This window comes from Dryas octopetala, chromosome 2 (assembly GCF_963921425.1).
Source record: "Dryas octopetala chromosome 2, drDryOcto1.1, whole genome shotgun sequence".
NCBI classification, from domain to species: domain Eukaryota; kingdom Viridiplantae; phylum Streptophyta; class Magnoliopsida; order Rosales; family Rosaceae; genus Dryas; species Dryas octopetala.
In genome coordinates, this window is record NC_141367.1 from 18490223 (window position 1) to 18510537 (window position 20315).

Consider the following 20315-nt stretch of genomic DNA (forward strand, 5'->3'; position numbering starts at 1 on the left):
ATCTCTCTCCTAACCCAAATCTTAAAAAAAAAAAAATTTGAAAACTCAAATCTAAGTTTTTCTCTAAATGGGTTGGGAGGGAAGGGGAGACAAAGAGAGACAGAGAAAGATATACAAAGATGAGATGTCGGTGGGGGAGGTGGAAGATGGTAGTGGGCACCGACCAGTGGCCCATCATCTTCTTTCTCTATCTCTTTCCCCTTCTCTCCCAACCCAAATTTGAAAAAAAAAAACAAAAAAAAATTGAAAACCTAGATCTAGTGGAATGTGTTATAGCCAGGTCTGGTGGGATTTCTAGTCGCCACATGGCCACATGACGACCACAAATTCCACCAGATCTGAAAACTTTCTGGGTTTTGATGGGTTTGATTTCTCAAAGAATCAATCATTTTCTAGGTTTTTTTTTTTTTTTTTGTGGATTTTGCTGGGTGACGTGGGTTTTGTTTCATTGGATTTTGCTGGGTTTGCTGTAACAACGGGGGATGGGGGCGCCAACGGCTGGGGCGGCGAAGGGGCAGTGGTTGGCTAGGGAAGAGAAAGAAAAAAAAACTACAATAAAAAAAAAAGGTTTTATATAAAGGGTATTATGGATATTTTAAGTTAAAAATGGTTATTATTGTTAGTTTTAGGATTAGGGGGTCAAAAAAGTTTAAGGGGTATTTAAATGGGTTATTGAATAAAATTTCTCTTTACTATTTCCATTTTAATGTTTGAAATAAATCACAAAATTTTATTATTTCCATTAGACTATCCCAAAAAATTACTTTTCATTCCTGAATATTTTCCTCTCATATCATTACAACATTTGAATATACTTAACCATGATTAGTACATATGGCACGTGGCAAACTCATAATATTGCTTATAAAATCAAACACTTACTAACCAATATAAACAAATCTAAACACAAGGAATTTATTATCTTAAAATTTCACATAGGGTGTTTATTTGCATTCCTATTCTTTCTTGTCCCAACATAGTTTTGTTATTTTATTTTAATTTTATCATAGCTCTTATATTTTTTACAACGCAAGGCCTTGGAAGGCAGGACATGACTGCACTGGACATGATTGTATTCTATGGACAAGACAAGACATGATTATAGAAAAGGTTGTCCCATGTAGGGCTAGGTCGGAATGACCGAACAACCGCACCGCAATTGGCAACCGACGCAACCAATCCGACTATGGACCGATGAGTCGGTGTTGGTGCGCTTACCTAACCGAAGGTGGCAGCGATCTAGGAAAGCTGAACCGTTCGGTCTTACCGAACTGACCGACATTGATCGTCTTCCTCTTCTTCTCCTTCTCCTCCTCTTCTCTACTAGTTTCTCTTCTTCTTTTTCTGGGGAGTGGGTGCGATGGTGGTGTCTCGCAGGCGAAGCTTCGGGTGAGGTGAGCTGCGTGCGATGGTGTCTCGCAAGTGAAGCCCTGGAGTTGCAGCACGCCGGAGTTGGAGTTGCAGAGAGAGAGAGAGGGTGAATATTTCGATGAAGTACTTGCGTTTGGTTACCGACCATACCGACCGACAACAATTGCATCGAAGTCGTCAGTAATCGACCTTGTCGGTAGCGACGGCGGTTGCAAAGTTGCCATTCCGCTGGTGGCGATTTGGTGATCGGTCATGTCCCATCGATTCGATTATCGACATCCACCCACCCCTAGTCCCATGTTTGGTGCAACACAAGATTGGATTGAACTGTAAATAAAATTTTATTTTTTTACCATACATTATTAAAAATTTAAAAAAACTACCTAAACAATTATTATTTTTACACCAGATTCAAAAGTCTCTCTCTCTCTCTCTCCTCCCTACCCCCGACCTCCCCCTACCCCCGATCAGCCCCCCTCCCCTCTCCATACCCCGACCCCTGCCGGCAAAGTCCAGCGATCCGGCCACTCTCTCTCTTAATCTGAGCGCCTCTTAAGGAGAAAAAAAAACCGGGGGTCCTATACTCCTATGCGCATACCCGTCCTCTACTTACTGGACTCTGTGCGCAGAGAAACCAAGCAGAAGCAGCAGCGACAACTCACCACCGCCACCAGGTGACTTTTCCTCTCATTGCCCAATAATGACCAAAACCCACAATTTATTTCACAAAGAAAATGTTACGTCTTGGATTTTAGTTATGATTGCGTTGGAAGAATGCTGTGAAATTCGATCGTCAGGAGTGTTATAGGAATTGTATATGTATTTGTATATGTATTTGTATTTTTATGTCAAAGTTCATTAACTGTGATTAGTCTTTGAGTTGAATTGAGGTTATGTGAGAAGAAGAAGAAGAGTGATCCATGCAAAGATATGAACTTTTCAATTTGCTGATTTGGTATTTGAATTATGGGTTTCTGATTTTATTTTCTTTTTGTTTTTGTAGATTTGGATTGTGGGTTGTTGATTTGGTAAAGCTAAGATTTTTGTGAAGAAAAAAGGGGATCTGGGTCTTTGATTTCATTGATCAATGGCAGCCCTTGTGCCTCCTCCAGGGGCACCTAGGCCCAATAACAGTAACACCCCACCACCCCCTAATTACAACCCTAACAATGCTCAGAGAAACCCTGATTCATTATCTGATAATATGCAGAATTTGAATCTTAATAGGCAGCAACCTGCCATGCCCAATTCTGCCCCTAGACCATCCCCTTTTGGACAGCCACCACCTTTTCATTCATCAGGCCTTCCTGCTGGGGCTCCTGCTGCATCACTGCCATTTCCTCAGCCTGGCCCTCCCCCAGCTGCACTTTCGAGACCTGCAGCACCTCAATCAGGACCCTCACAAGCAACATTGCCCCCTGCCACCTCCCCGGTAAGACCCACTGGGCCACCTGTTAGCCAGCCTTCACCTTTTGTGTCTAGACCGCCTCCTGGGTCACCTTCTAGTCCTTTCCAGACTACGGGTTTATCGAGTGGTCCAGTTCCAATGCTGCCACCAGCATTAGGTCCTCACCCAGGTCCCGGGTCTTTCCCTTTGGCTAGTGGTCAGATCATACCCCCTACAAGTGCACCACCGGGTAGAATGATGAGTAATGGGCCACCAAAGTTTGCTTCCGGGGCTATGCCGGGTGGGCCCCGTTTCCCTCTGACTGGAAATGCACCTCAACCTCCTGTTGGACCTCCGCCAACAGCAGTGGCTCCTGCTCGAACTCCAACCATGCACTCTGTGCTGGGTGGCCCAGCAGTTAGTGCTCCACCAGGCCTTACTGCTCAGCAAGCACCACCACCATTTTCAGCACCACCATTTTCGGCAGCACCTCAAAGCATGCGGCCACCTCCAGGTTCTCCCTATGGCTCACAGGCATGGCCAATGCAACAAGGACAAGTGAGTAATATATCATCGCTTGTATTCCTTATTTTGTTTTTGGATTATTATTAATATATCTAATATCATATTGTCGTTAAGCTGACTAATAATATAAAAAAGAAGTGGGCATATAATATATAAAGCTAAGGTATATGTCCTATAAAAGAAATCTTATAAAAGAAATTTTCCTATAAAAGAAAGAACTAAGGTATAATGGTAATTATTTTTTATTTTATCTTTCAGTAGTGTTTGGAACTTTTCCTATTCAAGACCAACGTATTCCAATATAAGATTACTGAAACTGGATTTCACCTCAAGCAATTTTCAAGTGGCTGAAACTTTGTATGATTTAAATCATCTGTTTCCGTTCCATGCAGTGAACTTAGTAGCTGATGTTTGTGAACTATAATGTATACAAGTGTATGGCAACTTGCTCGTACAAACTCATGTCATATACAACTTAGTAGCTCATGGGTGTGAGCTTAGAAGCGCACACTAGTGTGTACTACTGTGTACAACTGAAAGCTTATCATCACAATCCTCTGCCTTATTTTTAAGTGAAGCAAACTCTTCCTAGTGGATGCTTTCAAGTTTTTAAGTGAGAGCATTTATAATACAAAATATCATCAACCCTTCTAACTGATACTTGTAGCATCAATATTAGTTATTTCCTATAATATACTATCTAAAACATTATGATTTCACATGTTCAAGCATAATTTTGCAACTTATGGCCTTATCTTTATGAATATTCTTGTTTTCTTCTTCTTATTTATTTTTTTCCGTTTTAAATTACTAGGATAACAGAAATTTCAATTTCTTTTCTTTCCATTATGGTGGACAATTGTTGTACTGATTTAGGGAGAAAAGGATGACCATGAATTCATTTCTTCTTACTTTGGTTTTGATTTTGAAATATTTGAATTGCCTTAGGTGGCTCCACCTGCACAATTTCCTGGTTCTGCTCAACCACCTAGAATGTTTGGAATGCCACCAACACCACTACCAAATCAGTCCATGACTACCATCTCACCTGCTGTCGGTCAAACTGGAGCTCCTTTGGCTGGGTCATCAAAGATTGATCCCAATCAAATTCCTCGGCCTGTACCAAGTTCTTCAGTTCTCCTGCATGAAACTCGTCATGGAGCTCAGGCAAATTCACCTCCGGTATTTCTTCATCCATGAACTTCAGAGAAGAAAATTGATTGCAATATTTGCTTTAGCTGTATTTATTCATACTTTATGACTTTTCTACTTTTTCCTCCCACTACTAATGCAATTTCACTTCTATTGTCGCTGCACATATTCATGCTGCAAAGTAATATTAAGACAGGTTAAGACTGGATATTGTCTATCATTTATTTTCTTCTGACTGCTTTTATTATTTTGAAGCCTGCTACAAGTGATTATATTGTAAGAGACACTGGGAATTGCAGTCCACGTTACATGAGGTGCACCATTAATCAGGTTGGGTCTAACTTTCATGGATTGGCTGTTTTTTCTGTTTATTATTTTACTTAAACACTTTTGGATCTCAATTTTAATGGAGTGTTTCATTTTTTTAGTAAATTTATTTATATATGTTGTTGTGTTTTTTCAATTTACCAGATACCATGTACTGCTGATCTCTTGACAACATCAGGGATGCCGTTAGCTTTGCTGGTCGAACCTTTTGCCCTTCCTCATCCATCTGAGGAACCAATCCAAGTAATTCATGATTTATTTTTTCCTCCATATACAACATTGCTGGTCATTGTAGATATAATAGTTTAGCTTTATTTGCTTCTTTCTTCTAAAAACAAGGTTCATTTCTTAATTGATATGTGAATCATGAGTTCAATTTTCTTAATAAGAAACGAAGAATTTATTAGAATAAAGTCAGTAAGGTACAATATCATTGTCCAGCAGTGGACAATAAATCCACCAACAAAACAAAACAAAGAAACTATCCTATCCTTCTAATTACTCTTAATTAGAAAGCCAACCAATTTCAATGTCATTTAAACTTCTTCAGATATTAAAACTCTAGTGTAATAAATAGAGATGAGACCGACAAGTTGGAAATTGAACATTATGTGTAGATGACGATCTATAAAGGTGCGAAAAAATAAACACAAAGGTAATTACCCAACCCATTAATCTTCCCAAAATCTAATTCTCTCCCCCTTCCCCACGACAAGATGAAGATTGTGAGAAAAAGAATCAATTTCCTATGAATTTTATTTCCAAGAGCTTTGATTTGAGCCCCTGGACACCGCATTGGAATCCCACCCACTAACATTAAGACCATATCTACTCCATATGACAGCAAGTCATATGACTTTTCTTTCATAGGAAACCTCTACAATCACTTTCAATATAAAGCCTAAATCAAATTTCCAACTCCTAATCCTCCTTTTTCTCTAGGTCAGATACAATTCCTGCTTCATCTAATGCTTCATTTTTCCCCTATAATTGACCCTTCTATAAGCTATATTCTTATTGTTTTTCAGGTTTGTCAATTAAAAATTAAATGTCATATATCATATAAAGTTTGGTAGTTGAAAGTTGAAACTCTCTCTTTTGAAGAGGTTGTAAACTCTACCATAATTATCTCTAAATTGTGTATGGGATAAATTCCAAAAGTTAATTGCATCTTTCTTTTTAATCAATTAAGCAATCAAAAGATGCATCGAGCCATAATTTTATTACTGAATCTTATTGTTAAAGGTTGTGGATTTTGGTGAAAGTGGTCCTGTTCGATGTTCTCGTTGCAAAGGCTACATAAATCCTTTCATGAAGTTCATTGACCAAGGCAGGCAATTTATCTGTAATTTGTGTGGTGAGTAAGATTTCTCTCTGTATTTGTATGCTCTTTATGTAATCTGTTCATTTCCGTTTATTTAACACTACAAATTTGGTGGTGTCATACTTATACAAAGCAGCCTTTTTGTCCTTTATTTTTTGTCTTTTGGTTTCGTTTGTTTGTTGTTCACTGTGGTATTTGGTTTGTAAGTTATTGAAATTCTTATCTGTGATATAAAACATGGTGTGGAAACGTTGCAGCTTTTCAAGCAATCTTTATAGATGTTTTACTGATTTTACAAGGTCATGTTTTAACAGTTATACATTCTTGAGAGTATGTAATTTATCATTCCTGTTTTTGTTCTTGGCATGTTGAAGACTTTGGACTCTGGATTAGGATGTAATCTGCAATATGTATATTTATGTAAAAGTTTCTAAAGCGTTGACCTTACAGTGTATGCCATTTCTTCTCCAGGATTTACTGATGAGACTCCTCGTGACTACCACTGCAATCTAGGTCCAGATGGTAGACGTAGAGATGCTGATGATAGGCCTGAGCTATGTAGAGGAACAGTCGAATTTGTTGCTTCAAAAGAATACATGGTTTGTTGATTTATGAGTTCTGCATTTTTTATTAAATTCTGATTACCATGTTTCTTCTCCAGTATAGCCCTTTTTGTAACAATGACAAGAAATTCCTGGTATGTTGGGGCACCTGCCAATGGTCTTTGCCTACATTCCAGTGCAAACCTTCTATTACTTTTGGACTTTTTTTAATAGAGTTACATGCAAGAAAGAAAATGCAATGGTCTTTGCCCAGATCTCCTTTTTAAAGAAGAAAATGCAAGAAATTCCTGGCATGTTGGGGCACCTGCCAATGGTCTTTGCCTGCATTCTTATGCAAACCTTCTATTACTTTTGGACTAAGTCAAGCCTTGCTTCCACCTTCTCTCTCTCTCTCTCTCTCTCTCTCTCTCTATATATATATATATATATATATATTATCTTCTCTCTAGGTGAAGAGACTAGGTGAACTTCTTGGCCTAAAAAGTTTGAATATACTTGCAGGCCTAAAGTTAAAAGGCTTTTTGGTCCTGATACAAAGTCTAGGGCATCTAGCATCATTCTAACATGGAACAGTTTCATGCCCAAACACCGTATTCCTAGTTATATTATATGTCTTACTTATCATGGAAACAGAAAGAATGAATATAATGTTAACACTTAACACTTTATTTTTCATTTTTTCCGATATAGAGTTTTGCATAACAGAAGTGTTGCTTATTGAGTTGTTTACATTATCCACTAATGTACATTTGCTTTTGAAACCCAATTAGAAGAGTTTTTTCCTATCATTTGTTTGTTTGTTTCTTAAAGGCTTTTGAACAAATGAACTACTTTTGCGTACTTCATTAGAGTTATAATTCTTTTATCTGGTCTTCTCTTTATCACCTCATTTTTTATTATTTGGCTTTTATAATATTAGGTGCGTGATCCCATGCCAGCTGTTTACTTCTTCCTCATCGACGTATCCATGAATGCCATACAAACTGGTGCAACTGCTGCAGCTTGCTGTGCAATCAATCAAGTTATTGCTGATCTTCCTGTGAGTCCTTTTGTCTATATACAAAATCATTTTTATTTTTTTCCTATACAGCATGTGATTGTGCCTCTTATGTTGTATTGGCCTGATGATGGTCTGTCTATGCATTTAGTGTCAGATTGCTTGCTTCGCTTTGGGTTCCTTGTCAAAATCCTTTAAGAACATTCCTTTTAGTGTAATTCTCCTTGATTTTTTGGGATAGAGGGGGGGGGATTTTGTTATGAGTGCCTTTCGGGCCTTGGTATTTTTGTTGCTGTTTTAGTTGTTTGACGTACGTTTGTGAGTTTGGATTATTGCTCATAAGAAGAAGATTAATATATGTGATATGGTTCACAGGAGGCGGCCTTCCTTTTCTCTATCCCCCCATTGGTGTATAATGTGCAGGAATGGGGCTGAGAGTTTGGACCATCTGTTTCTTCACTGCCCTGTGGCTTCTTCATTATGGTCTCGATTGTTCCAGGAGGTGCATTTAAGTTGGGATATTTCTGCTTCCTGCAATTCTCTGTTATGTGAGAATTTTAAATTTTTGGAGGCAAGAAAAGGGGTGTGGTTCTGGGGAGATGTGCTATGATGGCAATTTTTTGGGTTATTTGGATGGAAATGAATAGAATGGTCTTTGAGGATGCTAAGGGGGATAGTGTTTGTTTTTTGGCGTCTTTATGAGCATCTGTTTCTTCAGAATTTGGGGAGTCATATTTTTCTGTAATATTTTTAGATTGGGGACATCAGTGTTATAGTGGATGTAGATGAGGGGTTTATCGTTAAGGGGCTGTTGTATGGTAGTTGATGCATTTCTGCTGAGGGCTCCTAGTTTTGTAGTTCTCTTTTTGTATTTCGGTGGACTCCTTGTCCACTGTTTTGTACTCATTCATTTGTTTAATGAAAGGTTTCTGTTTCTCAAAAAAAAAAAAAAAAAAAAAAAGTTGTTTGACGTACGTCTCTTCCGTGTTGTTTGTAGTTCGCTTTTTCCCTAATATAATTGTGTTTCTTATAAATAAAAAATGCTTAGACATAATGAACTGCATTTACATGTGTCCTTTTTCTTTTCCCCCTTAGTCTTTAATGTCGAGTTTTCTTTATTTTGTGAATCTTATTGTTTCTATGTTTAGTGAATGTATTTACATGTTTCTATTGTTTCTATGCATTTACATGTTGTGTTAAAGTACTGCATATCTGCTCTTGTTGGATTTCTGAATCTTATTCTTTGTATGTTTAGTGAATGGCATTTTGATTGACTGGCTGATGTAGCAGATAAGCACAAAGTTGGAGTTTATTTCACTAACTTTGATTAATGTTTTTCATTTATTATTCACAATAATTCATGTGGCTGACCCCATTTGATTAGGGAAAGGGCAAGGATTGTAATTGAGATGATGACCATTAAATATTAACTAGAGTTCATTTGCTTACGTATTCAATTAAATGTACAATTTATTTCTTCATATTTCATTCCTTCTAAGTTGTAACCTAACGGCTAAGGCCTGTTGTGACCAGATATACATTTCTATATATTTCAGATATGTATGTGTGTGTGTGTATATGTATGTTTTTTCATGAGAATGTATGTATGCATATTTTCTTGGTTCATTTCCCCAAGGCAGTATAGTCCTTAGTCATATTTTTAAATGAAACAACAACAGTTAGAATTATAGATGACTCATGTGTTGATGCATTTATTGTTGCAGGAAGGTCCTCGAACAATGGTGGGCATTGCAACATTTGACTCAACAATCCATTTTTACAATTTGAAACGTGCACTGCAGCAGGTCAATATGAGTTATTTTTTCCGTACAAATATAGCAGGTCAATGGACCTATAATATTATATTTCTATATAACTTGTTCATAGGAAATCTGAAATCTTGAACTGATTGTCCTAAAAAGTTGGAATTTTTCTCTTGAATTGGTTGTCCTGAAAAGAGGAATGGTGGGATAGCCTGAAAACTGCAAGGGGGACAATAGCAGTTAAATAGAGATGCAGTTTCTTAATACTGACTTTGGATTTTGTATTTCTAAAAAGAAAATTTGTAGGCAAATTTCTTCTTCTTCTTTTTTTTTTTTTTTCTTAAATCTGAACTTTAATTGTTTGAGTTCTATTCCTTTCAGTTTATAGGTTTGGATACCATCTGAACTTTAATGGTTTGGATAGCTTTTACATCTGTTTTCTCTGAACAATTATTTTGCAAAGGTTTAACACTGATTGTGAAGTTCAAAATATGTTTGCAGCCTTTGATGCTTATTGTTCCTGATGTACAAGATGTTTACACTCCTCTGGAGACTGATGTAATTGTTCAGCTTTCTGAGGTCAGCAGCTGTTATTTTTACCTTTTATGAAATGTAGAGTGTGCGAAGTCTATGAACCGTTGATCTTTAACAAGCATCCACAAGTCAATCTGCTCTCTTATTTATTGAATTTATTCATGCCTCTTATTAAAATTATTTTTGTTTTGCGAATTTTAGTGCCGTCAACATTTGGAGCAATTGCTGGAAAGTATTCCAAACATGTTTCAAAATAGTAAAACTGCTGAATCGGCCTTTGGTGCAGCAATCAAGGTATGCTGTATTGTGTGACGCTGTTGTGTATACACAACTATTCATGGTGCTTGGAGTATGCTATTTCACTTGGAAACACAGAACATCAGAAGTACAAACGGATATGAAAACAATTCATGGAAACATGCTTTGATATACATAATATGCTTGACACAAGGAAGCTTTATACCAACTACTATGAGTTGGCTATACATGTTGTTTTCGCGCATCTAGTGCCTTCTTAGGTTCTTTTGTCTGATGTGAATTAAATTGAAAGACAAATGCCAGGATGCTTTTGAAATTTCATTTTAGTTGAATAACTTAAGGCAAAAAAATATACATGTAATAATTAAAATGATGTGCTAAATAATCCAAAATCATTCTTTTGTACGCTAAGTCTAATGAATAATCAGAACAGCATAACAGTTTGACTGCGGTTGGTCAACTGGTCGAGCCATTGAGCCCTATCCTTATCATTTTTTACAGACAGGTTTTGACGTTCAAAATGTATTTGAAGTGTCTTTATTACAAGGAGCACTTTATGTCTAATCACATTGAGAACATTTAACTGATATGTATTTTCTCTGCTCATTTGTTGCTGTTGTGGCCTCTAGTTGCTACAGGAATCTTGATTCCGTATGATTTGCACATATATATTTTCTTTAGTATGGATTGGTATGTGTAAATTAATAGCATATATTTCATTATTCATAGTGTTTTCTTCCTTAGGCTGCTTTCTTGGCAATGAAGAGTATTGGAGGGAAACTTTTGGTGTTTCAGTCAGGTAAGCTCATAACCGTATATCTTCTTATGCTGCAACCATTATGTATTTTATCTTTATAAACAAGTCTATATATGATTGCAAAAACAACATGCTTGGAGTTCCAATTGCTTGCTAGTTTAGTGTCCAAAAAAAAGGAAAAATATTCTGCTTTGTTGAAGGATCTCAGGAGACGGTGGAGAGTTCCATACATGTTAGTAGTGTCATAAGAAGAATTTTTGGAAAATTGCTTACTTGTTGCATGAAGCTTCACTCAATAACATTTTTGTTTATTGGTTGAGAATTAAAAACCTTTCTAACCGTAAAAAAAAACCAACGTAGAAAATATTTTTCAAACTTATCAATGGAGTGTCTGCATTCTCACCATGACTTTGGAGTCATGTCTAAAGGAATATTCATGCTATCAATATTTTTCACTTTTATCATTCTTTCTCCTGTATACCATAGACCAATTTCTTTGACATTTACTAGAGATTATTTTGTATGCAAAGCCATTTCCACATTTATCATATTCATTTACTTTTTCAGGATATCTGGTTTCTTGGCATCTCAGAGTATGCTAATGCTTTTGTTGTCTGCAGTGTTGGCATCAACTGGAATTGGAGCCCTTTCTGCTAGAGAGGCTGAAGGAAGAGCTAATGTATCTGCAGCTGAGAAGGTACAAATACCCTGCATATATTTGCTCACCATCTGTTTGTTTTTAGAGTATATCACATGGCATGGTTTCTGCTTTGCCTGTATGAGATTGACATATATTTAGGTTAGAATTGCTCGCTATTCTCTTGTCAATGCATTAGAGAGGAGGTGGGTGCCTCCACTGGATTTTTTCCAGCTATCAAATCTTGCTTTTCAATAACATATATCCTTTTTTTTAAGAGTTTTTCTCCAATTTCTGAACCCTCAAGAAGATTGGCAAATTAGGTGGCCATGTTGATAGACTTGGGTGCAATTGACATATTGGGCCTTAGCATTTCTGCTCTGTCATCCAAATTTGCAGAGTTCATTTACATATGCCAAATGGAGTTATTTATATCCCCGTAGATTTTACTATCTGAGGCTCATTAGGAGCTTAATTCTGTTGTTGTGTCATTGTCTAAAACATTTGACACCCCCAAAACATGGTAAATGATGATAATAAGAATGATTATGTTGTTCAGTTGGTTTATTATCTTTTGAATAGTCTTTTCAAATGACTGGTTTTGTAGTCTTGGAATCATGTTTGCCTTCTCTAACTGCATTTCAGGAGGCCAATAATTTACTCCAACCAGTAGACAAAACTTTAAAGACAATGGCAATTGAATTGGCTGAATATCAGGTAAAAGCTTGGGAATTTATATCCATATTATTTAACATATCAATGTGAATTCTAGGCCGACTGAGATTTCTAGTGGTTATGGTAACTGTTGAGCATAATTTATTTGGGCTAATTTTTTTCATGAAATGTTCCAGGTTTGTGTCGATTTATTTATCACTACCCAGTCATACCTAGACATTGCTTCCATCTCTGCCATCCCAAGAACAACTGGAGGACAGGTACTAACAAATTTGCTTATATCACTAGTCAGTACCCATACATCTGACACCACAATTTCTACCTGTTCTGATGTTCTTGATGGTTATCACTAATAAGTTTTCTTCATTTTTTGTTTTGTTTTTGATACTACATATTCGTATTGAACAATAAAGTTGTAAATCAGTTTTGAGACGCATATCATTTACCCATTTAGAAACTATATGGATTGTCTTCTTTCCTTGTTACTTTTGTGTTGAGATTTTAATGTTCCATGTTTTCCTCAATCTTTCAGGTTTACTATTATTACCCCTTCTCAGCTCTTTCAGATCCTGCAAAACTCTACAATGATCTTAGATGGAATGTCACAAGGCCCCAAGGTTTTGAGGCGGTGATGCGTGTGAGATGCAGCCAGGTAATTTAATTGATCAGCCTCTTTCTCCACTAATGTATGATATTGGCCTTTTGTTCCTAAATTGATTATAGTAGTAAGATAATTTTGTTTTCATCATTGTAGGGCATTCAAGTTCAAGAGTACTATGGAAGCTTCTGCAAACGCATCCCGACAGATGTTGACCTACCTGGGGTTTGTACATATTCTACAAAATACCTGTTTACCAACACAATTATAATATAATTCTTACTTATTGTTTATCTTCCGTGGAAGTAGAATGCGGCCCAACTTCTGGTTATGCTGACCCACAATAACACTAAAATGAAGATTTAACAATCTGAAACAAATCTGATTCTTACTGCTTAACAGCCTTCACCATAGCCCATTTATATAATTATGTGTTTTCTGATTTTCATTATCCTTTTGCAGTTTCTCTCTCTCTCTCTCTCTCTATCCTCTCATCTTCTTCACAATCTGAAAACAAAGCCAGCCCTTGCTGCTTAACCTTATCTCGAATACCTAATTATCTGTTTTCTGATTTTCATTCTGTTGCAGTTATTGCACTATCTCTCTCTATCTTCCTTTTTTCTTTTCAGTTTGGTGGCAGTGGCTCTAATACTATCTGTTGAAATCGTAACCAATCCTTTCTATCATGCAGATTGACTGTGACAAAACTATTATGGTGACCTTAAAGCATGATGATAAATTACAGGATGGCTCAGAATGTGCTTTCCAGGTAAATTTTAATTTCTCTGCTCTCTGCCTAAGGTTTTCAATGATCCAGCTATAATATACTATCTTCTAAGCTTTTCCTTGTATCTGTTATTACTGAGTGATGACATTACCTATCTCTGTAATTATATATTTATTTCATTGTTTAATCATATTTATATTTTTCAAGTGTGCCCTGTTATACACGACTGTGTATGGTCAACGGAGAATTCGAGTCACAACTTTGTCTCTGCCATGCACAAGTATGTTAAGTAATTTGTTTCGTACTGCTGACTTGGACACTCAATTTGCATGTTTCATGAAGCAAGGTATACAATTCTATGCTATTCTTCTTTGTTGCTCTCTTCTCTTATAGTATCTCGTATGCTAATCATCCCAATTTCTAATGATTGTTTTCCTCAATTAAATCCAGTGATTAAAATTGTGATTTTTTTTTTGACAATCACTATTTAACATCAATTTTTATCATTCACATCTGACAGATTGAAATGCAGATGTAAAATCATCTTCTCTGTGCTCCTTTTCTTTCACTTGCTGCATCATGCTAATTTATGATTGTTTAGGAATGGAGTTTGTTGTAACATTATGTCAATTTTCATTTGAAGAGTTCTGACAATAAGTCCTTTTTGTATATCATCTGTAGCGGCAAATGAAATTCCTTCAAGTCCCCTCTTGCGTGTACGCGAACAAGTGACAAATCTTTGTATCAGCAGTTTGCTTTCATATCGTAAATTCTGTGCTACTGTATCCTCTTCTGGACAGCTTATTCTTCCAGAAGCACTGAAGCTCCTGCCTCTATATACCCTTGGTATTTTTCGTACTGACTTATATGAGTGCACGTTTTTGCTTATGTATCTATAGTGATATATAAAAATGTCTTTTGTTGCTTCTACTTACTGCTATTAAACACTACTTTGTGCTAATAATATCTTGTGTAGAGCATATAACACCATATTCTTTTACTCTTGTATTTGAGCTAATTTATAGGGTTGGATTATCATGTCATTGAAATGTGTTACTTGGGTGTTTTCCTTGGGTCGAATAAGTGTTACTTGGTTTACTGTTCCTTTTTCTTAAAATTCCGCTGTACTTGATAACTCAAAGTCTGACAGATTGCAGAACTATTCTCATAATTTCTTGGTTGCATTTTCTGTTCTGATTGATACTATGTTATTAAAGAAAAGCATATGCCTCTTCCCTTACGCAGACATATTGCACATAGTATATCAGTCAGCTTCCTAGAGAAAGTTTGTACATCTATTGATAAATTTCATGCTTTTGTTTCTTTTTCAGCATTAATTAAAAGTACAGGACTACGAGCAGATGGAAAAATAGATGAGCGGTCTTTCTGGATCAACCATGTTTCCTCCCTTTCTGTACCTTTGGCAGTTCCACTGGTGTACCCCAGGATGGTGGCTATCCATGATCTCGATTCGAAAAAGGTGAGTCATTTGACTTCTCGTTCAATTCTTTGAAATTTTGCATTTTAAATAACTGGTAGCTTCCTGTTAATTGACAGGATGATGATGATTCTCTTATTCCTCCAATGATTCCACTTTCTAGCGAACATGTGAGTGATGAGGGGATTTATCTTCTCGAGAATGGTGAGGACTGTTTAATATATATTGGGAACTTGGTGGATTCTGGCATTTTGCAACAACTGTTTGGAATCACCTCTGCTGATGAACTTCCTAATCAGGTAGCCTTAACTTCATTTTTTTGGGTACTTATCTTCTTCCTGACATTATTGTCCTTAATTAGAACAAAATGTAAATTACTATCTTAGCCTCAAGCCTCAGGCGTCAAGCATCTGTACTTGACTCCTGGGGACCTGTTTAGGTTTACTAGAATGCATGGGGCTGGGTGCTTTATTTCATACTGTCTTACTGTTTCATTAATGATTTTGGTTATATGATATAATATATATGATTGTCGAGATTTTGCTAAATGAGGATTCTGTAATCTCTGTGCAATGGTAGAATTTATTTGCTTGGATAATTTCTCAGTACAACTTATCGTTGTATAACTTGTGAGTTTGCTCCCTCAGTATGTGCTGCAGCAGTATGATAATCCATTATCAAAGAAGCTGAATGATGTGGTAAATGAAATACGGAGCCAGAGATGTTCCTACCTCCGGTATGATATTTTTTCTGTTAGTGATTCTTATTCCCAAGGAAGAAATAAATTTGAGCATTTGAATTCAGTTTTTGATGTTTTCATCTGAAGCAATTATTTCTAATTTGTCTTGTTTTTCATGCAGCTTAAAATTGTGTAAGAAAGGAGATCCATCAGGTAAGGGCTTAAATACTAAACTACCTAACATGGTTTTTTATTAGAAAGGAATTAAAATATTATTATTAATTCGTTTGATTATGTTCTGTATTTTTTTCCCCTGCAGGAATGTTGTTCTTCTCATATATGGTCGAAGACCAGAGTCCCAGTGGCCCCTCCTATGTTGAGTTTCTGGTACATGTCCATCGGCAAATACAGATACAAATGGCATCATGACTGCTTATACCACTTCCGTTTGGATTACAAGTTTTGAGCAACCTGTTGCTAGAAGAGTACACATGCATGGCGGTACAAGGGACTGAGAGGGGCCATGGCTCCAATGGCGAAGACATGGTGGGGGCAATGGGGTCAACCGACCCCTATAGTTTTTTTTTTTTTTTTTTTTAATAAATAATTTAATTATATTGATGCATTTTTTATTAATTATTGATAATGAATTTTTTTTTTTAGAATATATTGACAATGAAGTTGACACAAACTTGGATAGATTTAATGTGTATTCTCGGATTAATCATTTTGAGTTCCCTTCTCTTTTACCATTTATCAAAAAAGAAAAAAAAAAATCTCTTTTACCCAAGTTTATTTGTCAATAATCTCTTTAGCCATTTACAAAATGTATAATTGTGAATGTGACATATATTTTATGTGGACTTTTTTTTTTTTTTTAAATAAATGGGAAAGAGAGGATTGAATTTGGGTGAAGGAAGAGTAATTATATGACTCTTTTAATTGGGTTACTTTAACAACTACATATTTCACGTAGGCTTGAAATATTCAATGTTAATTTTATAATGAATAATGCTATATTTACCACATTCTTATACCATCTTTTTATACCATTTTACGTGTCATTATTTTACTGGACAAAATTTTTTTTTTTTTTTTCTTTTTGGATTTTTGTTTTTATTTTTTAGTGTCCAATGCATGAATACCATGTAAGTTGCCATATAAGGTGGTATGAAATTATGGTATAAAAATGTGGGATGTCTAGCACTACTGTTTTATAATTCAGTAGTGCTAGATATACCACATTTTTATACCATAATTTCATACCACCTTATGTGGCAACTTACATGGCATTCATACATTGGATACTAAAAAATAAAAAGAAAAACCCAAAAAAAAAAAGAAAAACTTTGTCCAATAAAGTAATGACACGTGAGATGGTATAAGAATGTGGTATAAGAAATGTGGTAAGTATAGCATTATTCTTTATAATTACAATAGATTCATACGAGTTAGGTCATAGGGAGGTCAGTGTGTTAATTGTCACAATAACTTTTTCTATTTATCTTTAAGCATATAATAAGTATTAATTTTATATGTTGTCTATTTTTTATAGGTTATCTTCACAAGGTTTGGTGAAATTTTTTGAAAGTCGAAAAATATTATTTGTTTAATAAAACTATTAAAAGTGCATTATTTAATAGTAAATTAATACATTAAATTATTTTATAACAAAACAGTTATAGTTTGATGTTGTGTCAATTACATATTTATATGTGCCAATATGTCCACTAAATTATACAAGATTTGTTAACGCTTTAAATGTGATTTCTTAAAGAAAAAGTGATCGTCAATCACTAATGAGATAGCATAAAAACTACAAATTTAAGTGCTTTCAAAAAACACTATTAATGCAAAGAAAAATTTGAGTTGATATGAAATGATTCATTATTGATATATATATATATATATTTAAGATATTGGAAGAAAAACTATAGTTAAAACTAGGAGTTAAAACTCGATCCCAATAAATAAAATTCCTAGCTACACCAGTGATTGGCTCCTGCAAAGTTTTGGAAGAAAAAATATGAATATAAGTTAAAGGATACTAATGTCTTTGATCATTTGTGTCACTTATAAAAATATTTTATTTTTTCTTTTCTTCTATTTAATTTATTCTTCTCATGAACATTACGAAGATTATCAATAAATTAAATCAAATATCACTTAACTCAATCCATAACATCATTTAGATATTTGTTCTTTATGGTTTTGGGTAATAGGAGTTTATTTTTCTTTTGTATTTAAGTGATTAATATTGCTTTTACTTGAATTCTGTTGTCCCCATAGCTTTTTATTTAGTATGTGTTTGCGTGTCTATTGTCTTATGAGAGAAACTTCTCTATCACTAGGATAGGGAGAGGTGACATCCCTACTGCCTATCATTGGCTCTCTCTCTTCTCTCTCTCTCTCTCTCTCTGCCGTGACACCAGTCTGTCCCTATCACGAGGACATGCAAGTTATTTTCTTGTCTTTTATATTGTTTAGATATGTTTTCTCCCAGGTTAGACCCTACTAAAAACTTTATCCATGTGTAGATGGAGCCCTGCATGCAAGATTATGCATTTGACTCCCTGCAATTTTTGTAGTCGTTTTTTATGAAAAATAATGTGTATATATTTTTAATGAGTGCATAACATTTCTACAAAGTTCAAACAAAGTGTGTGCTTTTTTTCTTTCCCTGTGGCCTGAGTACAACTACAACTTGATAGTTAACATACTTTTGCAAGTAAAGAAATAAATATATTGGCATTGATTTGAACTTGCAAACCTTTGTCAGAAATATGTTGAGATGCATTATTAGACTAGCATTACTTATCAAGAAAATTCTATTTCTTGTGGAGTTATGGGGACACCCTGGTGGTAATAAATCCACTGGTCTCTACAAGGCCTTCCAGGGTTTGTGCCCTGGCTTGTGACCCCTTATTGTCCAGCAAAAAAGAGAAAAAGTTCCATTTCTTGAGAGGTTGGAGTTCTCATTCTGAGTTCAAATCCCTACACTGCAACCTCCCAAGTTTTGTTTAATGGGGTTAGAATATAAAACAATGTTTGGTCATATCCCAACAACTTAAACTCTTAGAAATAATAAAACCAACAAGATTTATCATTATTAATGTGCTTTTTGCTGACAGTGTCCATCTGTAAGTAATGTTCAGGTGGATACACACATACAACAACTTGATCAATATTTGAAAAAATTTGATGAAGAACTTCGGCGTGGTACTCTACTTTTATTTCTTTTCCATCTTGTTGAGTCTTTGGCTTTTACACAGTCAAGACTAGACTTCTTGAATCTTTGACTTTTACACAGTCAAGACTACCATGAAACGGATAGAGATGGTTTATTCTGAGCATAAAATAGATAATGAGGACGGAAGATAAAGGGAGGATACAAGGAGCTTGTGACAAAGCAAGGAAGAAAGTTGAGAGTTTATAGTCTTGACAAAGATTTTTAATGGGACTCCTTACATATTGTAATTCCATCACTGACTTAGCCCATGATTTTCTTTTTGTTTTTGTTTTTTTTTTTTCCTTTTCTTATTCTTTTACATTTAATCTGCCTCTAGTGAGGGGTAAATAGCTACAGGACTAACCCAAGATTTTTACAATTCATTGGTGGCTTGCTCATAAATCTATATGATGGAATTGATTAATTGTAATTATGAACACACTATTCCACAGTTTTAGCCTATTTACAGGGCCAAAAAAAGTCTATTTACAGATGAGTTATAATTGTTTATTGTCATTGTTAATTATTATTATTTTGGGGTTACTTTCCCAGAGAGAGCATTCATTGTTTTGAGAATGTTAAAGGTAACAGAATGTTGAGCCTTCTAGGTGGGAGATGTGAATGATATTATCATTTTGTTTCCTATGGACCTAGTGATATATACTTCCTTTTTCTGCAGAACAAGACAGGCAACAGCAGCGGCAGCAGCAGTAACAGAGGCAGCAACTGCAGCTGCCAATCCTACTGGTATGAATTTGGATATAGCAGTGGATCCAAATGAACCCACGTACTGTTTATGTAACCAAGTTAGCTATGGGGAGATGGTTGCATGTGATAACCCCAGTGTATGTAATTTCCCCCTTTTTATATTTCTCTTCTTTCAGACACCCCTTTTATACACTATTTATCTGGTATAAGTCTTTGCCTCCAACAGTGCAAGATAGAGTGGTTCCATTTTGGTTGTGTTGGTCTGAAAGAACAACCAAAAGGAAAATGGTATTGTCCAGATTGTTCTGCATTGAAAAATCGTCGGAGGAAAGGCAGATGATGCTGAGAACTTGTTCCTTTGTAGTGGTGATCTGAAAAGACTGAAATCAATGTCCCAGTAGCACCATGTTTATTTTTTATTACAATTTCTTTGTTCTACACTTCTACTTGAAAATTACTGACCTATAAATTTTTCATTGCTTTTCAGAAATTTTTAGTTTTGTGTACCTTTTTATATTATGTTAAAGTCACAGGTGATTCCTGAAGAATGTGCTATTGTAGTCCAACTACTTGGATTTGTATTGTATTTTCAAGAGTTAAATGAATCAATGAATCTCTTGTTTTTCATTTTCACTTCTGCATGTAATTTGGCTGTGTTGGATGCAG

At 35.5% G+C, this 20315-nt stretch overlaps 2 protein-coding genes across 2 annotated transcripts; both read left to right on the forward strand.

The window, feature by feature from the left end:
* The first annotated feature begins 1832 nt into the window (after positions 1-1832).
* On the forward strand, positions 1833-16482 carry LOC147293691 (protein transport protein SEC24 C-like). The gene is made up of 25 exons (XM_086231806.1): positions 1833-2045; positions 2375-3316; positions 4232-4465; positions 4691-4765; positions 4907-5005; positions 6008-6119; positions 6558-6685; positions 7569-7688; positions 9371-9451; positions 9911-9988; positions 10145-10237; positions 10946-11000; positions 11579-11655; positions 12241-12312; positions 12447-12530; positions 12803-12922; positions 13025-13093; positions 13560-13637; positions 13803-13941; positions 14277-14441; positions 14927-15075; positions 15153-15332; positions 15681-15769; positions 15894-15925; positions 16032-16482. The coding sequence occupies exons 2-25, from the start codon at positions 2459-2461 to the stop codon at positions 16139-16141; spliced, it is 3297 nt and encodes a 1098-aa protein (XP_086087932.1). The 5' UTR covers positions 1833-2045; positions 2375-2458; the 3' UTR covers positions 16142-16482.
* Positions 16208-19989, forward strand: LOC147293692 (PHD finger protein ING1-like). Its single transcript, XM_086231113.1, has 4 exons — positions 16208-16258; positions 18844-18931; positions 19596-19786; positions 19876-19989. Exons 1-4 carry the CDS (start codon positions 16208-16210, stop codon positions 19987-19989), a joined length of 444 nt encoding a protein of 147 aa, XP_086087239.1.
* The last annotated feature ends 326 nt before the right edge of the window (positions 19990-20315 follow it).